Source organism: Athene noctua, chromosome 5 (genome assembly GCF_965140245.1).
Source record: "Athene noctua chromosome 5, bAthNoc1.hap1.1, whole genome shotgun sequence".
Taxonomy (NCBI): Eukaryota; Metazoa; Chordata; class Aves; order Strigiformes; family Strigidae; genus Athene; species Athene noctua.
This window is the reverse complement of record NC_134041.1, coordinates 12,732,031-12,755,340: the sequence shown is the minus strand read 5'-3', so window position 1 is coordinate 12,755,340 and position 23,310 is coordinate 12,732,031. Positions and strand designations below refer to the sequence as shown.

Genomic DNA, 23,310 nt, shown 5'->3' with positions numbered 1-23,310 from the left:
GGTGGCCACAGCAACTCGTCACAGTGTGACAAATGGTAACTTCTCCACGTGCATTGCAGTTTTCTGCATTTCTTTCAGCTCTACACATAATCAGATGAAATCAAGTAGAAGTTGGTGCAGGTAAAAGGTCTCAAAAAATCAAGTCTGGAACCATGTCTGGTAGCTGGAAATTTCAGGAGTTTAGTTTGGAAACTGTTAGAGGCTGACGTGATCATCTACACAGAGAAAAATTATTAAAGTGAAAAGAGCTTTTCATGTTATCTGTTAAATTCATAACAGAGCAAGGAATGGATGCTAGAAAAATTAAATCAAGAATGCAGCAACCATGAAGGTGATTAATTTTGATGCCTTTCTAGAAGTCAGTCCTTGTTGAACCAGAAAGCACTGGGTTGAAAAGGGGACTGGGCACCTCCTGGGATGAAACGCCTGCCCTGCTCTGTGAATCGAGCAGGGCTGGATTGCAGCCACTGTAAAACTGCAAACCTCGGGCATGTGTCACTTGTTCTCTTTGCTGTGGGATTCGGACACCCACAGCAGTCACATTGAATGGAGTCAGATGTTTTTCACATGTGTACAGAGCCATTTTGGGAAAACTCAGGTACAGTTCATGGACAGGAGACAGCAGCTCTTGGAGCTTCTTCAGCTCCACCACTGATTGCACCAAGGTCAACATGCAGCTGGGCGCTGTGCAGCGTGGCCTCGCACTATCTTTTGGTTCTTATCTTTCTGCTGTGGAGGATCAGAATTGCTCAGCGCAGTCCTGCTGCCAGACAGAGGTGGTAGCCTGGGCATCAACATGCTGCTCAATGGCTTTTGAGCAGTGTGTGTGTCTGCCTTCATTTAGTCACTGCTAAAATACATCACTACGGGGAAAAAATGCTGCCCAGTGTCTCCCAAAAGCACTGAACTTCTCCATCCAGGCTTCTCAAGGAGTCTGACTTGGAGGAAGCCTTGTAATGGGGAAATATTCCCGTTTCTTGGGGAATTTCAAGTAAGATTGAAACTACACTAAATTGTTTTTACACTTGAGAGTATTTTGCTTGGGTGCCTAGCTACCTGCTGAAATTTTTTTACCTGGTATACATTTAAAAGTGGAGATTATATTTCTTGATTTTTTGCAGACTGTACTACTGATTCTGAATGATAAAACAGTTGATACAAATAGGAAAAAAAATCATTGGTGTAATAGAAATGCCAGAGTGCACTCGTTATCATTAAGCAGAAAGTTTTCCTTCTCACCAGGTAGATGAGGCAGAAATTCATTTCATTACTAGGAGGAGGACAGAACAACGTACAGTGGTATTAAAATGAAATGCAGGTCCCTCAGCAAAGGCCCTTCTAAGAGCCTGGGATGACTTTGCTTTAGTAACAGATATTGTGAACAGGTCACTTATTCTGGCTCCTAGTTCTATTAAAATCATTGTACTATGCTCTCTGTTTACAAAATAAGGTTTACACTCACTTTTAATTCTTAAAAGCAGAGGAAAAACCTGAGCTTGGCAAAGCCTTTTGAACTGCTGAATCAAGCACTAGCTTCTTGCAAAGAGGGATTAAAACCTTTTAATCCTTTTGTGTAAAAGAATATGGTGTTTAATGTGGTAGGCATGCTGGCAAAATTAATTTTCATGTTTTTTCAAGCACAGGATTTCAGTTCTGTCTTTGTTTTCTGGTCCTGCATATCTTACAGGTTCTTTATGCTATGCAATGCTCTTTATTAACTTTGAAGTTTTGAAGAAATTTGCAAATAACAAAATGCAGATTTGAAGGAAAAGTAAATTCCTAGGAGCAGGCACAGCTGTTATGTCCTCCCTCAGGTGGCATTGTGATGACTGATTTCAGAGCCCAGTAGCTGGCGTTATTATTGTCTTGTCAGTTGTATGTATTCTGTGAAGAGAGAAGAGGCTTGAATTCAGGGACTGAATTCTCTGTATGATTAAATGAATGTTCTATATGTATGCATTTGAAAGCCCTTAAGTGAATGTTGTGTAAATGGTGATAATTGGAGGCAGTCTCCTTGCAATTCTTTCTCAAGCTAAGTAAGGTCTAAGGCCAAAGGCCCAAATGTTTAATTGTATTAAACACAGAGGCTGAAAAATTTATTAACTCAGAAAGTGTGTATTACCAAGTTAATTGGAAGTGCCTTTAAGCTATTACCAGGTGGAAATTTGACTTCAGGTTTCAATTTTAAATTAAAGCAAAGCAGAAAACCGTTCTGTGAGGCAGCTGGAAAGTGTGCAGTTAAAGGAACGCCTCTCTGCTCTCCCTTGTTTTTCTACTCTGTATAATACTTAGTATAAATGCTGGGGAGTTAGAATAAAAGCTGAACCCATATATAGGGGTCTGGCTTTTCCCCAACATATGTGGCAAGCTGCACGCACAGTCTCTGGGTGCTCTAGGGAAACGTAAAAGCAGAGGAGGGGAAATGAAGATGACCTCAGGTTCTAGAAGGATGTTTTTCTGGGCTGTTTTTCTGCTTTGTTTTTAATCAGTATTCTTCAGTCGTATGCAGTACTGCTTTGTGCTTCTTGGCATATTTTTCTTTTTCTAGTTATGTGTTATTTCAGTTATTGGAAGCAATTGTAAGAATGGTGTCACAGTAGAGAGGTTGATTTATTTTTTTTTTCCCCCTTTCCTGGCACACAAAAAACTTCAAAAAACCCCATGGACAAGAGTCAATCACAGCACAGGGATTAGCCAGAGTTAGGGATTTTCTTACTAAGATGTAAAGCAGCTCCCACTGATAGCCAGCCAGGCACTTTGAGAAAGACATTGCAATTACAACAGCCTTGAAAAATAATGAAGAAAATTTGCCACCCTGTGTGCAAGATCTCCAGGCACCCTGCAGATATGATACGGAGAGAAACCACGTCCCCGTTGCGTTAAGGTCTAAGTTGCCTGCCTAAAACTCTCTCCACAAATAAATCGACACCCAAAATGTTCAGTGCCGCTGAGTGACTTGCACAGCATCCTTGTGTGATGGTTGCCAGAGACAATTCTGTTTCAATATCATGTCAGTTAATTTTAGGTGTTTAAGCTCTTTCAACAATTTCTATGATTCATAAAGAGACAGAATTAGAAATTTACTGAAGTGCAATACTATGATGACAGGCTGTTGCTCTAGTCTGTTAATATCCAGTTAATTGTGGCCTTAATACTTGAGTGATCTAACGGCTTTTAACCTGTATTTCTGTGGAATAAGCAGATTTCCTCAAACATCAGCATTTAACAGCAGATGCACAGTTTCTACTGGCTCAGTGTTGGTTTATGTATAACCGTCCAGACACTGACCAGGAGTATGCAGGACACATGAGGTTTTAATATGTTTTTTTTTAAGATTGAATTTTAAAATACTCACTTTTGACTTCAAGACTATTTAACGTTTATGTCAGATTTAATAAGTATAAATCTTGTATTAGCAAAAGGGAAAAGAGGGCTTGAAAATGCCAATCTGAATGTGAAGATTCCCACCTGTGTGTCTGCAGAGGCACCTCAGCACCATCCAAGGCTTTGCATTTAGACTGGGCTTAGGGTAAGGAAAGAGCCTATAGAAATTGTAAGCAGCGTGCATTTGCTGAGACAGTGAAGAAGCAGGAATCAAAGATTATAAGAGTTTCTGAACTTAACATGCACCCTTGTATTCTTCTCAATTAAACTTACTACAGATAAACAAAGCACAGGGTCTCACCTGCTGAAATGAGTACCTTGCATCGTAGTTCACTGTATTTCCTGCTAGTGTTTAGGGAGAAGCACAGCCTCTGCTGGATGACTGCTTTTATTATTTTTGTAATGTTATTTTTCTACTGAAAGTTACAGAGGTCATTGAACATGTTGAAAGATCTACTTCTCAAGAGTTTTTTTTATTAATCATTCACTGTATTTGATTTCATTTTGTACAAACTCAAAAGGTATCTATGAGTAACTTTATGGGAGTCAGGAGATGAAGGTGAGGAGAAATGCAGCTTGCTTTGAGATAATGTTTGTAGATTTGATTATCACGGACAACGACACTTGAAGCTGGAAAACTCAACCACTAAAATTGGATTGAAATAGCAGAATCATTTGTCCTAGCTGTTGGGAATCTCTTGAGCATTAAAACCTAATAAGATGATAAAACAAAAGAGGAGGATGTGCAGGTAACACTAGGTAACTGGTAATTCAGAGCGATCTGAGGAATGTGGTGAATTTGGAATGCCATTTTCTGTGATTGGGATGCAGCTAAGTGTTTTTTAAAGTGATGAGAGAAAGGGTTATGATCCATTCACTGGATAAAAAGAAAATTGTGTATATATCTGAGCATGCAACACCCCACTATATATATTTGCATTTATTTAATAATTACCTTGCATCAAGAAATAAAGGACAAAAGTTTCATTTACAAAGTCCTGTCATCTTAGTGAAATAGAACTGAAATAGGAGAAATAACGAATGAATTAGCATTGTGATCACCAAGACCCACTGATGCTATAGTAAGCTGTTGTTAAAAGAAGTGCTATTACAAGGCTCAAACAAGCTTTCCCTACTTGTAAATTGTACAAAAATTAAAAGTGCAAGTTTAAAAAATTGTATTTTTGCCAGATAATATTCCTCAGTATTACAAAGGGACAGGAACCATGTTTAAACAATGGTGGGTATCTTGAAAGGAGAACAAAAGATATTAAATATAAGGATAGCTGGAGAGCCCGTTGGTTTGCCTCCTGCCCTGCAGCAGATGCTTAGGACAAAAAATCAGAGTATGTTTCACCAGAGTATCTTTCCAGCAGGCATCCATCCATGCACAGATATCAGTCGTCCAAGATCATAAAGGGAAAAAAAAAGAGAAATAGCCTTGCTGTATATGTAAGAATGGGTCACCTCTGTCTTCTAGACCACTTCATTTCCACTTCAAAGTCAGTCATGAACATGAGAAAGTCTGTGTAATTCTTGGTTTCTTCCCAGTGTTATAACAACTGAGCCGACACATCATTTTTCACGTATTCATCCTGACAGTAGCCATGTGAGAACAGCAGGCAGATTTTACTGTGGAAGCTGAGGCCCAATTGTGCCTTGGCATATGTGACAGGGGAGGTTAAAGGCAGGAGTTTAAACTTCAATTTCACAATTTCCAGGCTCAAGAACTATTCCCATGATGATCTTTTCATGCTTGTGTCAGTAACTTCTTTTAATTCATTTAGCCCAGGCACCTAAATAAGGTTACCCATGTTATGCCTATTGTATGTGCTTATCTAGTCCATCTCATATCACAACTGCAATTTTTTCTTTCACAAAGGAGACTACTTTCAATCTTAATTTAGCCCAAGTCATAAAAGCTTTCAGATAAAAATACAAGCTCCTCTCTTGTACAACACCCGGTCTCATTTTTGGCTGCCCTTCTGTTTAGAACAGTGGGCACTTGTAGCATGAGGAGAGAATTTTTTTTTCTTTAAAATCTCTCACACCTCTCACGCAGGTGAGTGTTCATAGAATACTTAACTGCAGACGTGTTTAATTCATTTTTCTCAAATCTATGTGCAACTCTTTGGAAAAATAACATCCGCAAGAACAGGAGGAGCAGTATAATTGCCAGTTTCTGAATTAGAATTTTTGGATGAGGTATATTTAATGTGGGTGCTAATTATGAAAAAGTATCAGGATTCAATTTAATTTTCCCATTTATTTTAAGAAACAATCTAATGATGGGTGTTTGAAATAAAACAAGTTAATATTTGGGTATATGAAGCATATTTATGTTGGCATATATTATGTTTCAGCCACTTGAAATTTTTGGCTCTTACAAAATTACAAGGGAGCAACTTTTATGTGGCTGGTGTGTGTTTAATGTGTAGCAAAATACAAGGATCCTTGCTAAATATACATGATCCATCATCATTTTTCAAGGCAGTGGCTGATATTCAAGTCAGGTAATGCAGATCGTATGTTATCTCTCAAAGGCCATGGTTCACACAAAAGACACCGTGCCAAGTTAGAGAGAGGTTACACCTCTGTGCCCTGGCCTTGAAGGAAATTCGGCAACAGAGACTTTTTCTCCCTGGAAAGGTCCTTTGGGTTCACTTAGAAACTGCACAGCTTAAAAACAACACATGTGACAAAATGACTCTGAACTGCTCTGGTAAAGAAAGGAAAACTTGAAGACGAGAACCAAAATGTTACTGCTCTACTATAAATGTTTGATAGGGGAAATTTTAAAATAGCTGCTAAGATGGTTTTCAGATTTATAACAATTGTTTCACAATAAGCAAATTGTCAAGAATAGCAGAGAACAACAGTGATTTTATAGATAAACTGTGGGTGAGAAGGGTGCACCTTCATGGCTAGCTGTTGCTCACTCTGAGTTGCCCTGCAGGAAGGCTGTGTCATCGGCTCTTCAGTAGACCAGAGGCTCTGCCTTTGAGGGCTTCAGGTTCCCCTCCCAAACCCATCACATTTGCTTTCACAGCGGAGCGCAGTCAACAGCCTTACCGATTAGTGTGTACCTGACTTGTCTGTCTGTACTTCTCTCTCTGGCTTTCTGTACCCAAGTTCTTGTGGACCTCTTAAAATGTAATTCAAAGGAGCATTTCTCTTGAAAGCATCACACACCTTACCTCAGTCCAGGACTCTGGATGAGTTTGCTGCTGTTTTCCAGCATAGTGAAGTTGACTTGTGGGTGCCTAAATCTCTGCTAGCATCTCTTCCACACCGTGAGGCCCTCCTTGTGATTCACTTTATAGGATTAACTGGGAATCTGTGCTTTCTCAGCAAGTGACATTTTCAATGCTATCAACTATGAAAAGAAACTCCTTTTCTTCTGAAATGTTTTGTTGGCTTTTTTTTTTTTTTTAAAGAAAGTTTCTCAATGGAGAGCATGTCTGAGGGAAGTTATTTTTCACCCTCCAGCCAAATAAGATGAAGGCTGTTTTTTTCTCCTGTAAGAAAATACTCTTATTTTTCACAGTCTTCCTCCTCAGAACCATGTTGTTCCCATAAGCTCTCTAGAATAATTTAGTTTTGAGCACAGACCAAACAGGGAAAATTTCAGCCAAGGAGGTGAAGGTTTTCCCATTCTCCTGCCTGAAGCTTATGAGTTAATAGAAGTGATGATAGCAGTAATTTCCAGTCCCAGTGTAGCGGGACCTTGGTTATGAAGTGAAGAGCAAGAATTAGAGGGTGAGGACTGAACATGCTCCAGGGATCTGACACTGAACAGAGAGGCTAGGAAGAGAGAGGCTGGAGTTGTTTGTGCTTGGAGTTATCAAGTGACAAATACACCAGTCTGGAGTTGTTACTCCACGCGATGGAGTAAGTGAAGGTGGGTGTGATGGGCACCCAGCCATCCGGCACCTCTCCCTGCTGTCACCCAAGACTTGCTCAGGAGGTTCTCTCTCAAGCTGATATTTCACAGATTTGTCTTTGAAATATGATCACTCTTTTTTCTTTTTTAAACTTTCAGTTAAAAAAATCTTAAGCTTTTCCTCATCCTTAGTTCATCGTGGAAAAGACACGATTTCACTGTGAAAGACATTTCAGTTCCTTGTATTTATTAGTAGCTTGTTTGAACAACAGTTAAGTTACAACTTGGCATGTCCATAATTCTCTGTGGGAAACTCTGGTCATTTTTTAATTTAAGAAGAGGGGAAAGTCAGCAACTAGATTAATGATTAAATACTGTATTTTTGGTACATCCTTATATTTTTCTGGTTGTATGTTTCTAGGGCTGCCCTAAGAGTGCACATGCTCAAAACAGGTTAAAAAAGACTGCTTGTACCATCACCTGGCCTTATCCCTGGTGGTTACAACTGTCCTTTGGAGGTAACTAGTGATGTGTCCCACAGCAGTTTCCCTTCAAGCAGTAGAATTAGAGATGTTGGTTGGAGAGAAGGTGTGGAGGTAGTGTAGTCTGTTTAACATGCGTTTTCCACAGATGCAAAGATTTTCATAGATGATCTGTTGCACTTCTGTTAGTTCTCAGTGAGATAAGTTTTGAGATTTGCTGTAGCAGTTACCAATCAGTATAAATATATGTATGCCCATGTCTGACTTTATTGTCCTGGGGCCAAGACTAAGGATTTTCCGTTTGCTTAATTAGTACTTTCCTCCCATTTCAAAACTTCAGGGCATACAAATGTTTAAAATGGCTTTGTAGAAATACCCTTTCCCAGACTGTGTGAGAATTTGGTTTATATATGGGTATACTTTTGTGACTAGTCTCAGTGGATTTAGATAGTTTCCAGAAATCAGTGTTGCTCAATTAAATGTGCAGGGGGAAAAGAGTCATTACAACAATGTAAATTCAAGCTGAACAATTGGGGTTTTAGGTTTTACTGCAGGTGAACGTTCAGTTTCCTTTTGTTCAGGTTTTTAATAGTATTGATTTTTTTAAAAAAATGTACAAAACTAAAGTAAGTCCTCAGTGTATGAGCTGGGGAGTAGGTGTATGGTGAGAGATATAATTGCACTGTATTCTTTAAGGACAAAAGTTTATGGATTCTGCTGTATTTGTAATTTGAAAAATTTACACTACTTTACAAAGATCACAGAGTAAATAACAGAAAATCAAAAAACTAAATCAAATGCTGAAATGCAATACAAGACATCAGCTCAGCACACTGCATTGCAAAACAGTCAATCACACTGCAATCACTAGCAGCCTGAACAGTAAATTAACATTTCACTGGGATAGATGAGAGGTGAATAAACACAGATATATGTAAATATAAACTAAGTAGAAATAGACGTGATTATAGATGAGTAAATATATGAAATCAGCTGTTCATGTCAGGACAGTGTGCCAAAGACTTGCAGACAGTAGCCGTCATGTCTTAAAAGGCATTTTCTGGGTCTTGAGCTATTTTCTTTGCAGAGTTCTGGGGCTCCCTTCACCAAGGATGACAAAATTCAGCACACCTGTATGTGATGAATTTCTGTGGCCAGGTCTGTGATACTCCTTCACAGAAGCTTGTTGAGGACAGAGCATGCGTATCCACTTCTGCGTGGATGGTGCTGACCTTGGTGGATCCACTGTCTGCAGAGGCCTTTTGGAAATGAAGCCAAACAAACAGCAGTAATAGAGGTCCAGGCCTGCAGCTTAGTGTCTGAGCTGTGACTGCCAGATCACTTGGGTTTGGGGTTGGTAATCCCCCTGGTGCCTGTGGTCCATGTGGGTGGCTGTGAGCTCCTTAGCACATGACCACAGTCCGCTCTGAGCATCTGACGTTGCAAGTTTTGAAGGGGTCTGTTGTCCCACTGCCTTAGGAGTGGCATTCCACCAGCCCCTCTCCGCTAAGCGTGTCCTCAGTGGGTAGTTGCTTCTCCATGTGGTGCCCGCTGGTCTGATGATGTCCGTGCTGAAGCCATGGTGGGTTGACCTTGGCTGGCTGCCAGATGCCCACCCAGCTGCAGGGAGGTACCTGCTCCACCATGGTGTCTCCATGGGCTGCAGGGGAGACTGCCTGGGGTGTCTGGAGCTCCTCATGCCCCTCTGACCTGGGTGCTCACAGGGTTGTTTCTCTTGCTCTTTACCTCACCTCTCACTCCCGTGAGATGTTTTGCCTCTTCTTAAACTTGTTACCCCAGAGGCACTGCCGTGATGAGCTTGACTGTGCCTTCCTGCAGGGCTGTTGTGGAACTGGCTGTGTCCAACACAGGGCAGCCCTGATTTCTCCTCACAGAGACTCTCCTGCACATCACAGTGATGGTGTGCTTCTGGAGCAAGAAGCATCCTGGGTCCTCACCTGGTCTGGTGGCAGCTTGCAGCTGCTGAGGGAGAGGTGCCATCTTCCAGTGCCCCCCAGCTCTGTCTGATCCTTCCCTGAGCCACTGTGCTCCCTGCCCTGCTTGGAAAAGAAGGAAAAAACACCTTTCTCTCAGGTTAGGGGTCTGAATCTGCTCCACCAAGGCTCTGGTGATCCTGGAGCTGCTTGTAGGGGTTTGGGCGCTGGTGTCTGGAGGCAGGGAGGGGAGGGGATGAAGAAGCAGAGCAAAGTCCCCAGCCATCTTAAGTCACTGCAAGCTGCTGGACTGGCTCAGGTGTTACTTGCAACATCACCCTTAGCATTTTAATCTCTTACACATTAGGAATAAGCATTTAAAGATTGTTGTTTTCTGAGGTCGCTGAATCTGTATCCCTTCTAGACTGGGGAAAGTCAGCACTCTATTCCTCAAAAGCTTAGTGCTTAAAGTACCTGGGCTTACAGATGTCATAACCTTCTCCCTTGAGGACATACTTGTGGACATGTCCAGAACATGGAGATGTGGAACCACCGCCAGGTCTGCTGGGGATCTTGGTTTGGTGTCTTGGGGTTGAACAGGTTTCTCCTCTCACTATTACTCCTTTCTACATCCCAGCAGCTGTCTCTGCCCCATATACAGGTCAGGTTCATCTTTGAGGTGGTCGATCAGAATTGTGTTTGAAATGTGGCCTTAGTGTCACCTGTGCACTGAATGACATCATGGGTTGACTCCCTGTGTGGAGTTAAATGTTTTGGTGCTTTATAGGGATGCAAGATCATCAAATGATTCTCACTTGGACAAAGCAATGTTTTAAAATGATCCTTGAATTACATATTGCAAAATTCTCTTGTACAGCAAGTGCAGGAGAAAAATGACCAAACTGGATGCCTAGTTTTATCCATCCAAATCTGTCATGTAAATCCAGAAGATGCAACTGTATTTTCATGAAACTGCTTTTATTGATTATTAAAATGTTATTTGATTTTACCTTTTTTTTTTTTTTAAAAAAAAATTTTTTTATTTTTGCTGAGTCCTTCAGGCCTGAATGTCACTTTGGTTTCTTTGCTGACTTTCACTTTTAGTGATTAGTTTCTTACCGAGCAGAGGCCAGCCTGTGCAGGTTTCCAGATAGACTGTAGGATTTTTATGTCAATCCACATCTAAAATGAAATTAAAGGTGGTTATTTGTATACATAAAACTGTATCTGTTAATTTTGATGAATATCAGAAAAACTAATGTCAACGTACATTTTGTAGGTTTGCTGTGTCAGCTGTTCTGTAATTTCCAGTGCTATGACCATGTTACAAACCTGCAAAAATCCATTTATTAAAAAAATAAACCGTAAAAATGGTTCCAAATTGTCATATACCTGAACCAATGCCCAGGGGGCTGGGGGGAGCCTCTATTGCCCTCATTTACAGGCAAGCCAGATGGACTTTATTCATTTCAGGGGAAAAAAAGGTACTCAAGCAGAAAGTGTGCTTGTCATGTTGCGGTCTGCACTGAATTTGTGTAGCTGAGGCCATTCAACCTGGATTTGTAGCTGGATCACCAATTATCTTATAATTTAGATTAACATGACACATTCCTTGCTTATCTGATGTTGTGTCCTCATGGGGGTGATTTGGTTATTTTTCCAGGCAAGCCAACATTTATGAAAGCTCCTGAAGATCAGATTGGGATTTCTGGAGGAGTGGCCTCTTTTGTGTGTCAGGCAACAGGAGAGCCCAAACCTCGTATCACATGGATGAAGAAGGGGAAGAAAGTCAGTTCTCAGCGGTTTGAGGTAATTACAAAAAAAAATATAAAAATTTGGTAATCAGTCTAATGCTTGCAGGTCTTAATTACACAATAAACATCATTGCTACCTGGGTATGTCTGTATCGCTACAATACAGTCTAGAGCTTTAGAGGAAAGTAAGTTTTCTTCTCTACAGTGCAATGCAATCTGTAGAGCAGGTGTTGTCCTTTGAGCATGATGCTGGAAGCACAAACATAGGACATCCTTCTTCAGGTGGGAGAGCGGAGCTTACACCAAATTAGATGGCAGATAAGAGTTGGATCTAGCAGTAATTTTCTGTTTTCATTGTGAAAAATGATAATGTTCCTCTTTAGCCTGCTAATCCCCAGTGAAATACAAAAATAGAATGCCAAAACACTCTTGGAAGGCTAAGTGATGGGTACTGCCAGCCTTCCCACAAGTGTCTTTGGAAGGGGAATGGTGAAGTCATCCTGAAGGGTGGATTGACTTCCCTGTGAACTAAAGTCTGAGAGAAAAAAAGAGGGAAGAGTAGATACCAGAAATGCTTTTGAAAAAGGGTCTAATTTGGTTCATATTTTAAATAGCAAATACATTTTCACTGACTTTCTCCACCTTTTTCTTCACTTTCCTTTTTTGGAGTTGGGCTCTTTTCCCCAGAACTGCCCTTGGAACTGTGACCCTTGTCTATTATGCTGCCTTTCCTCTAATCCTGTCTTTGATGGTTTTGCTTTTCTGACTGGAGTACAAGATGGCTTTGCTGCCCAGAATGGATTGATTCAAGTCACCAGTCTTAATCATGATTTTGTATGTGAGCAGAAAACCTTGATTAAAGTAATCAATTTTAATTTTGTTTTACATTGTTATTTTTCCCTAATAAAGGTTAAGTTTCATTGTATAGTAACCATTTAAACATTCTAATTTGTAAGTAGATACAACCTTTATAGTGAATTTGGTACTTACTGTGACTGGCCAGAAGGCTGTGCCATATTATATGCATTTGTACTACCAATTTTATACCTTTATTAGCATCAGTTTTGATACACAGGTGAGGCATTTTTATTGTGTTAGGAGATAGTGAATAATATCTTTCTTTTTTTGCTAGGTGACTTAATTTTACCTCATTACTAATCCAGTCTTTATTTGGAGGAATATTGGAATTCAGTTTAAATGAAAAAAATAATAAACAAGTCAGATGTACACATACTGAGTTGTTACACAAAAGCGGTGTCCATCGTTAGCAAATGAACAGCATTTCTGGTCTCAGTATCTGTCACGTCCTTAGTAGTTGTAGCTCCCTTCTCACACAGAATGTTTGTTCAAAGGATAGTAAGGGCTAAGGAGATTTTCTGCTATTTTATCTCTTTTTGGTCCTTGTCACTGAAGTGAATTAATCTCTGCATCTGACTTTGTCTTGTTTTAAAATTTGGCAGTAGCTCTATACTGTGAAAAGGTTATAGAAAGTTTACCATTTTGTCTCAGTTTCATATTTAATTTAAAATTGAGTCTTTTAAAAAAATAACTCCTTAAAGTATACTGTGGTGATGTTCGTATTTCTCTGTCCTGTCTGCTTCTACTTGACCCCAAATTAGTGTTTCTTGCAAGCTGTTTCTATTAGTTAGAACAGAAGGGGCTATTCCTTTCTGGTGAGGAGTAACAGATTTTTAGTGGTCTGGGTTACCTTTTGATTTCTTCCTATTTCTTTTGTCACTGCAGAGTCATGTGGTGCACATTATTTTTCGTCTACTAATTTTCACTCATTTAGTCTTAATGGTGTGAGAAGCACTCCTAAACAAGGCTCTTGAAAATAGGGTAGAAGTTTTGCATGAGGGTAATGCAGGTTCTAGTCTGATGTACATGTGTTTGGAAGCAAGTATAGCTTAGTCTCTTCATCTCCCTCTGCAGTTCCCAAGTGACAGGAGGGGGGCTTGTGCCTTTCCCTCATGCTGTCACCATCTAGAGTTCAGTTAATATTTCCCACTTTTGCTGTGCTTAGTAATAGGAGAAGGATGAGTTAGACATTAACAGTGGCCTGAGGCTGTGTGCCTTCACAGCCTTGCCATTAAGGAATAGCGTATAGTGATCCAGCTGCAAACTAACAAATATTTCTTTCTTCTGTGTAGAAGTTAGAGTAATGCATGTTGCAGTTTAGCGGAATAGGTGGAAATGCAATGATTTATTAAGAACTTGGTTTATTATGCTGGGGAAGGAATTGTGATCACATCGTTGTTGATTATGCTAGAGTTGCAAAGTACCCAATGCTGAAGGACATTAAAACCCCTCACTTTCTGCTGGCATTAGCATGCACTGTAGGTGCTCAAGGTTTTATTCTAGTTTTGTCACTATTTTCCTGGTAATCCCACAGGAATATATCATTCTGCTCTTCCATCAAGGTGAAAGTTGGCACTAAATTGCTATCAGTGTGATTAGTAAAACCATTAGTGCAAATATGGCTCAGATGTTTTAAATCATAAGATCCACATCTTTATTACCAGGTTGTTAATTTGTCAACCTTAATTGATTCATAAAGAACCTCATTGGATCTTCATTTGTTCTGGCCTCCTCAGAGGACAAATATGTTCTTGACTCTGAAGTTTCTGCATTTCTGGACTTGGAATGGTTGAGTAATTGCATGGTATTTTATATCTTACAGGGCTTGTTTTGGTTTGGTTTTTGCTTTTTAATCCTTGTATTGTTTTGACTTTGAGTTTTTATTGCAGAAGATGCCAGTAAAGAGGTGCCTTTTTTTTTTTCTTTTTTTTCAATGTTAAAGGTTATTGAGTTTGATGATGGATCAGGATCAGTTCTGCGGATACAGCCACTGCGTGTTCATCGAGATGAAGCTATCTATGAGTGCACAGCAACCAATAGTGTTGGGGAGATAAACACGAGTGCCAAATTAACAGTGTTAGAAGGTAAGTGGGAAGTTTTTCATGCCTTAGGTGGCAGAAGACATGGCTTTGGTAGCTGCATGTTGGTGTGGTGTCATTAAATGACATGGTGATATTCTAGCTTGGTTTGGAAAAGTCGTGTTCATCCTGTATCATTTGCTGTAGCTTCCTCTTAGAAGCTAATGTTCTTCAGACAATCATGGAAAGATTGCAGATTCTGAATTTTATTTGAAGTGGTTTAGTTGTATTGTCTGAGGTGTGTCATTTTTAACTTGGAGGGCTAGCTAAAGAGACAATTGTATACTTTTTTCATCTGTCTGCTTTGATATAATACCATTTTTCAGGGTATCTAAGAATTGTATCTGACAGTCAGACACTTAATCCATGTTGCTTCACATTCTGGATTAAATTGGCACAGTTCTTGAATAGATTTTCAGGTTACCCTTCAGATTTTGAGTTTGATGTGGAATTTAGTTGGGTTTACTTTTCACTGTAGTCACAACTTGTTATTCTGTTTCTCCCATTAAAGAATAGATTTTGATCCTTCTCTGCTATATGAGCAGGTTTTCTTTTGCTTGCTATGTTGTTTCTTCTAAATGGAACGTTTTGTGGAAGAACAGTGTATTAGATATAAAAGGATTGTGTGATCAGTTGATGATGTTTTATATTAGATTGTCAGAATTATTGTCTGCTTTTAAGGAAGTGTGGGGTTTTTCAGCACATCAATGTGTTGTAGTATTTGTTTATATATAGGATTTTGTAAATGGACTGAGATGTTACAAATCCAGGGCATTTGGCTGAATGGATTTTTTTTTTTTTTTTTTTTTACTTGCATTTACTAAGACAAGCAGGAAAAGGCTTAAGCAAATTGCTTGGTGTATATGGATTTATGTAGAAACTTTTGAGTAATGAAAAAACTAGACTGGAAAGCATTTATTGTTGTATGAGTTTGAACCAGCAGAGACTGGTTATCCCAGTGGTGAGTGTGCCAGCCACACATGACAAGTTACCTATTGTCCCTTGTTCTCCCATCCCCATTTATAGTGTAGAGGTAATCATATTTTCCTCTCTGCTCTGTGACAAAGAATACATTAAACAACTGTAATGTGCTCAGACACTGTGGTGATGGGAATCATAGAAATCATTCAACACTTGATGTGATTGTGTATCTTGTTTCTGGAGGTGGGGCATCTTAAAGAATCAGCTTGCTCTTCAATAGTAGTATTATTAAGAATAGGATAACGGGTGGTATAGATGAAAATTATTGGGGGAAAAAGCAGATCTTTTTTGTTATTTCTTAGCTTTGCAGCTGTGTATGTGAGTGCATAAAGCTCAGTGAAGGTGTTTCAGCAGTTTACTTGCAGATCTGCATTTAAATGGTTCTTGCAACTGGATTTTTGTGATATGAGATACTTGAATACCCACCTGTTCCAAGCACATTCCCGTTTCCTTTTGTTGCAGTTGTCTTTATGTGTCTTAGATAGGTATGCACATGCACAGACATGCTAATAATTTATTTGCTCTATGTTAAATGTTCAAAGGCCCACAGAGACATGCATTGCATAAGGGAGCACAACAATATTTCTCAGCTCTGTGGTGCTCCTGCTGATTTCTTGATGAGGTAAAGCTTGCAGACCACCACATAAATAGGGAATGTTAGAAGAGACCAGAGACAGGAAAAGACATGTGTGCACACAATTTAAGAGCCACAGAAGCAAAAGTCACTACCAGATAGGCAAATACCCTGCTTTTCTTTTTGGAAAGTTCCTTTAATCGGGAGCAATGCTAGGTTAACATGATCCCATAAGGTCAAAAATGATCTGCAGGCTGGGGGACTGTGTTTTCCTCTCTAACTGAAGAGTACTGAGCCCTTGCTAGGCACTCCCCTAATGGGCAAAATTAAGAAACATTTGCTGTATAACAGTTTGTATGTGCTCATGCATATAGAGTTGTGAGCTTGATTACAGTGGATGAAGAGCTACATGCACCTTTTCTGTTGGATTAACTGGTGCAGAAGATGAGTTCTGTTATGATGTATCTGTACTTAAGGAAAAGTATTTTTTATTTCTCTTTTCTGAGACTATACGGATAGGTCTGTATTTTTTTCAGTCATGCTATCTTATCATTCTATGTTGTCTGCCTTAGATTATGCTGTTTCTGCATTTTGGGATTGTTTTTATTAATATTCCTTTGTTTGCTTATGTGTTGGCAAAGTGGATATTGCAACTCAGTGCCCTGGTTGTGGTTGTGGTTCCTCTCAATGGCCTCCAAAAAATAGCAGTAAGTGCCCTACTGCTCTGTTATGCTGTTACTTTCCTAACATGAATTTTGTAGAGGTATTTGAAAATGACACATTTCATGTAAAACCCTTGATACCCTCAAGACTGTCAACGAGGATTGGATTTTCCCTCTGCTTCTGGGGTTAAAATAATTTCTGTAATTGCTCTCAGGTGGCATTTTGAAAGATGCAGACATTCTGCACTTCCTTTCAAGAATTTGACTAATACTTTGGTCCCTGGTGCATGACAAAGCTCTATCATAGACGTCCTCACGGTTACATGCTGTTAAATACATAACACATATTGATTTTTACATTAAAAATCCTTTATAACAATAAGTTTTAATGCTTCTTCACAATTTGCTCTTTAGAACATAGGCCTTAACATTAAATCCAGAAGTCACAGTCAGGGTTTAGCAGGCTGTTATTAGATGTCTTTGTAGCTAACTAATCTGGAGCTTTATTTTATTTAGATTTCTGCAATGTTTTACAGATCAGAGGCAGATAATCCTTTCTAATTGCCAACTTACTCCATTCTGAATATTAAGTTAGAAGCATGAGTCCAGTCTCCTGGAGCAGTCAGGAATTCTCCCATAAGTGAATCTCTTTAAAGAGTTCAGTTTCCTACTACCCTTTCATTCTCTGCTCCCCTGTCTCTCATTTTTCCCTTCTAACTGCAAATCCTGTTGTGACCAAACTACGCATACTTAGTGTAACTGGAAATTATTTCTCCTGTTGATGGTAGGAGAAATAGACGTGCATATACCTTCTCTTCTCATTTCTCCTGGGTAGCTGATAAGCTGAATTATGTATGAGTCATATTGAACATTTCTATCTTTTTTCCAATTATGACCTGAAGCAGCAGAGAAGTATGTTCCTGCCTGCCTGCCTGGCAGAGGAGGAAAGCAGTGCAAGGAGTGGAGGGCCACAATCAATAAGCTGACACACATTCCCAAGAAAAGCCTCGGGGACAGTTAGTGGCACTAACAAATTAATAAATATATTATTCAGTGGTAATGTTGAGAATTACAGGGCTTTTTAAATAGGGAGATTATACGAAACGTTGAGCAGGAAGGATGCCAGCGTGGAAGAACGTGGCAGCAGGCTGATTGCAGGAGTTTCTACGTGGTGTCCTTCCACAAGACTGCCTGTACATTCAGCATTGCGGCTGTATTAAGAAGGGTGATGATAACAGTGTTTGTCTCTAGTTGCTTGTATACTGAGGTATGCCTTCAGTCTGTGGTTTCCAGTAGTCTCCATCCAACAGGGAGATAGGGAAAAGCAGTGCAAAAAAAAGTCTTCGAGGGGTGGGGAGGAGTATATCGATTCTCTGTGAAAGGAAGGAAGCTCAAATACAAAGTATATTGTCAGTCCCTTCTCCCAGAACTTTCCAACTTGTATGCTTGGTTACAGGTTTTGTTTCTGAGAACTGGGAAACTAATTATACCTGGTCCTTTAATGCCCTGCAAGCAGTCTTTTTTTACTCCCCTGTAACCTAGAGCATACAGTCATATCCAAGTGACACTGAATAGATTCAGAGTTTCATTTCCCTTTGTTTTTAAGTAGGTTAAATGAAAATGAAAATATCATCTCCAGTTTCCATTTCCAGCGCAGATCTATGCAAATCCCCTATGCCGCTATCCCAGACTCCTAATCATGTGTCATGTAGTTATCTGCCTGGAGAGCACTGCCAGGCTCTGCAGGAGAGCAGCTCCTGGTAAAGAGGACAGACGGTAGAGCTGGGAAACGGTTGCTTGCACACTGGGTTTCAGGCTCAAGGTAACCTGGCAAGTTAAGTTTTACTGGCTGGCTTTGTGCTGACTTCTGTCAGGAAAGTTTTGGTGTGTTTCAGTGGAGCCCTAGAGTGCAGCAATTGTCCCAGGGTGGGATGCACCTCCACCCCATCCTAATTTGCTGTTTACTGAACCATGTCATGGGCTTAATTTCTTTCACCATCTGCCAGCTGCATTTCAGTTCCTAGGGTTACCCTGTTTGAAAAGCTGTAAATGATAAACATTTGACTGTTACAAATGATTTCTGCAGAGAGCTAGATCTCAGAAGGGCTAAACCAAGATGCCTGTTTTGTAAACACTCTTTTTAAAAGTGATTTTGTCATCGGAATAGTAAACAGAAGTTAGCTATGTTTAATCCTTGTTTATGTTTGGTTAGTTACAAAAGGATCAGTTGGATCATTGTACTTTGGCTCATGTTTGTCTTCATTGCTTTTGCATCTTTTTGCCAAGATGAATTTCTAGCAATGTGTTATAAAATTGAAACAATTATAGAAGGGAAATTGAAACCATTTGCATGTGCTCATTGTGATTGTGTAAATGAATTAAGGCTCCCTGTACCCTGCTGCTTCTGGGTTTGATAGTATTCTCTTCATGTCTCTGGTCAGGAGAGGACAGGTCTTTCCTCTACAAGTTTCATGTTCATTAACTATTACAACTTCCTTTGGTCTCTCCCTGGGAAGAAAGACTGCTGTGATGGCAGAGGTCCTAGTCCTCCTGTTCTTTGCTCTCTACACAAGCAATCCAAATAGTACTTTCTTTCTGTATGAGACAGGCAGTTAATGGACCTCTGTAACTATTGCATTTCCAAGAGCAGCAGCACAGTGAGCCTCCATACGCTTTGGGAAATGTCCTAAAATACAGCGATGCACAGACAAATGAAGAAGCCTTAGAGTGTTCACTTTGCGTTAGATTGTGGCATGTCCCATGCTTGTTAAAAAGGGAGACATTATGCCAATTAATCATGGTGGCCTCATTGAGAAGTTTAGGTTGTCACCTAGAAGAATGTAAATCCCAGGTCACATGAACTTATGCTATTAAGGTATAAATAGTTTTCACAAGGAAAGAGTGCATTGTGCTGCTCGACAGCAGGTCACCCGGTATTCTGGTAAGTCAATATAGGAGCTCTGTCGTCCTGCTAAGAACTCTAGTGATTTCTCAGGTACTGAACAGTGGCTAGAAGAATCCTGAAAGTTCAAGGGGAAAGAGGTGGGCTCTTCACATAGCACACAGAAGTCTGAGCAGAATTGCTGACTTGTTTCAGGTAGACCAAGAAAATTTAGACTGTTTTACATGTATCACCATTATGTCCTATGCTGTCAATAGTATCGAACAGTATCTGAAGAACTGTTTCATCTGTGTAGTTTCTGAAATATAGAGCACTTATCATCTCAATCCAGGTGTGAAACTCCTGGCTCTCTTCATTTTATTTACTTTCAAGGATCAGATTCAGTAAGAATGTTAGTGTTACTTTTATATTGGTTGTCGGGGTTTTTTTAAATAATATTTTTAAAAGTCTTTCTTGGCTCTGAATGAGACAAGTCATTTTCTCAGGTGAAGAAAAGTTCTAAGTCTTGTTGGTCTCTCCTCCAAACAGGAGAGTCAGCAGATCTTTAGAATGTATCAGACCCAAATGCCATAATTTCCATTTCTTATCTCTGTTTAAATGATTAACTAATGGCACATAACCATATAATGTATCCGTGATAGCAAGTTCCATCAGAAGACGGTTATGCACTAAGGTTAACATCCAGGTTCATTCCACAAGTTTATGAAGCAAGAAATACAACCTTTGGAAAGTTTTATATGAAATATCACATAGTTAATGCCAAGCTGAACCCTTCGGAGTTGTGCGCTCCCATAAAACCTTGTTTCTGAAAAGGTACTGACCTCTTAATCTTGAGAACATTTTTCTTTTACAGCAAGTGGCTGTTTCTGCATATTGCCTCTCAAATGAGGTCCTATGAGATTACATCTGTAACAGGATGGCATGTTGTCACGTCCTTATCAGCAAGCTAATGGCATCAGTGATATTGCAACACCCAAAAGCAGCACCTGTGATTCAGGAAGGACTTCCCAGATAAAAACAAGTGAGCTTTAAGTGCCAAACAAACTAGAAAGAAGTATATTCCACAGAAATCTAAACAGGCTCTAACACAGGGTGCGTAGTGCCAAGTATGAGATAGCTTCAAGTTGTTAGTGTGCAGTCGTAGTAAATGTGCAGTTATTTCCTGTAAAAAGACTTTTAAGAGCTCGTCTCACACAGTTGATTTATTCCAAGTTTATTCAGCAATTTGTAAGTGCTGACTTTGGTACTGGAAATCATATTCAGCTAAGAATTTCCATTGTCAATAATAGTTGTCTCCACTTGCTCCATTTCTCAAATCCCTTGTGAAGATATTCAGAAACACTGATGCTCATTCAGAGCCTTGTGACAACCTACTGGTAACTTCTATCTGTTAGAAAAATTGATAATTGAGCCCTGGGCATTATTTTCTCTCTTTTTGTGGGCTCAGGGTATAGAGACAGGTTGCTTCTCACTCTGTGCTATCTTACAGCTTCCCGGGTGATTGTCATGGAAAGTGTGTCAGGCTGTTCTCCTACTGCTGCTCTACTATCAAAACGTTCAGCCTATTCCAGTAGGTAAATGAGGCACAAACAGATTAGTTTAATTCTCTGGCAGAGATGCGCTCACACAGGCAGGTTCTTGTCTTTTTGGGGAGGTGTCCCTGTGGGTTGCCATCTCCCAGCTGAGGCCAGGGATGGCCAGATGACTGCTTCTGCCTCTCTGTTACAGTTTGAAATCAGACAGGTTAGATTAAATCGTCTGTGGTTTAAACTAATCAGCTTTGACTCTCTGTTGGAACAGATCATCGGTCCCAGCTGGGAGGCAGCAACCACCAGCACTGCCTTTCACGTCACTGCAGAAAGTCTGGCATTCCTATGTGCTCTGACCCCTGTGGCCACAACAATGTCTGAAGGCTTAGACAGGGCTGGGATTTTGATGGTGTTGGTAGGCAGTAAACCAGGTCAGAAACCTTAGCTCAGGCCTAGGCTAAAAAGAGTGCTAGCCTAAAAAGGGCAGGAAAGTGGAGCAACAAAGTGAAGGAGAGATGTGTGTCCCATGAACTTTTTGGACTAGATAATATGGAAGAAGAAAAGGAAGGAAGAACATAGGTGTAAGGTAACACATTGTAAATATTGAAGTAAATACAGTTGTTGGGAAAACAAGGGTGTTTAGGTTGAAATGTATGCTAGCCAGTGTACCTGAAAGTGGCTGAGTAAACCTCCCCTTGCAGTAAAATCCCCACATTGTTTCATAGATGATATTCCAGTCCTCTTTTCAATTCTCTGGGTCTTAGTGGTCCTATTCTGCACCTGTTCCTTTTTGATTTCAGGTACTTTTTTTTTAAACACACTCAACTAAAGGTGTGCACACAAGGAGCCTTGAAAGTGTCTTTTCAAAAAGACTGATGGATCCATGGATTTTGGAGATGTGTGCTAAAGTCATAGTTGTTTTTTTTTCGGTTGGTCACTGGGTAGCATAGCTTCTCTGTGTTTCTCCAATGCACCTGTGTTTGTCCTGTCTTCTCTTGTTTTCAAGCAATATGTGCCAGGCTTATAGCAAAAATTCTTAGTATTTCTTCTGTTTGTTCCTATTATCCCTGTCACTTAAGGTGATTTGACTTTTCTTGCTTGATTTTTTTTTTTTTTTTTTTTTTTGGACTGTCCTCTTCATTTACAGCATCTCTACAACACTGTCAATTTAATACCCGCCTTTTGTGCAGAGGTTGCTAATGCATCCAGCCATTTCAAAACTAATATTTGAGGAACTTGTTCATATAGACCATTGTTGTACTATTATTTAAAAAAAAAAAAAAAAAAAGTGACCAGGAGAGTGAAGTTTATCAGGTGTTGGTGAGCCCTGATTTGGCTCTCAAAATATTTATCTGGTAATATAACTAGGCTGAGGCTGGACCTGGTGACTCTTGGATAATAAATTGAGTTTGGAGGACTGGAAGCCAGAAGAAAATACTTTTATTAATGAACTGTGTATACATGTATCTAGAAGTCTGTCAGAAGAAGAAGGAAAAAAAGAGACATGAAAACCCACAGTTACAACAATCAGTTTCTCCTTGAAAAAGGCACTTCAACAGAAATGTATTTAGTTCAGCTGGAACTGGCAAACAAGAAGTTAGTTCATTTAGGTAATATGAGTAACTGTAAAACTTGTCAGAATCAAAAATCACATTTCTTGTCAAGATTTAACATCTACTGGTGACCACCAGAAGTTAAAATAATAGATCTTTTATTATCAGATGTTTCAAAAGACCTTTCTTATTGCTGGATCTCTTTCAAGATGCCTTGTTCTGAGAGTGTCTGTAGCAACCTGTTATTGACAGATGTGCTTTCTGTAGCTTGTATGTCAGTCCTGCTGGTATCTCCTGCTGGCTAATAAAGTTAGTTGCTGGTATGTATTTGTAGAGTCTTTGAAGTCTGTTAGGTTGTGGAATAGCCTTCTTGAAAGAGTTAGTAGCTCATTGTTTGAACTATTGGAAATTAATGGGAAACACTGCTTGATAATGCCATATGGATTATCTGCTTTGGTTCCAAGGAAAAAGGGAAGGGCAAAAGCAAGATGTCCTGAAAAGCCTTTCTGAGTCCCTGACTACTTTGGAAAAATTATCTTCTGTATCTACTCATAACCAAGAGTCTCTTTGCTCAAAGCGTAGTGACCTGTTGTCATTTACTGGTATGCCATGACTTACAGAGGCACTTGAGAAGACATAGCACCACAGTGATCTTCTATAACTTCTTCTGCAGAAGTGGGAGAATATATCCACTTAATAGAACTGGAGAGTAAGTTCTTAAATGGAAAATGGAGCA

General features: G+C 39.7%; 1 protein-coding gene across 19 annotated transcripts in view; it reads left to right on the top strand.

The window, feature by feature from the left end:
* Positions 1–23,310, top strand: part of PTPRF (protein tyrosine phosphatase receptor type F) — a 389,874-nt gene that overhangs the window by 176,258 nt on the left and 190,306 nt on the right. For all 19 annotated transcript variants that reach the window (XM_074906365.1, XM_074906369.1, XM_074906384.1 and 16 more), the window contains 2 exons: positions 11,347–11,492; positions 14,238–14,379. In XM_074906365.1, the coding sequence (XP_074762466.1) occupies positions 11,347–11,492; positions 14,238–14,379 (288 nt within the window). The remainder of the gene's footprint in view (positions 1–11,346; positions 11,493–14,237; positions 14,380–23,310) is intronic.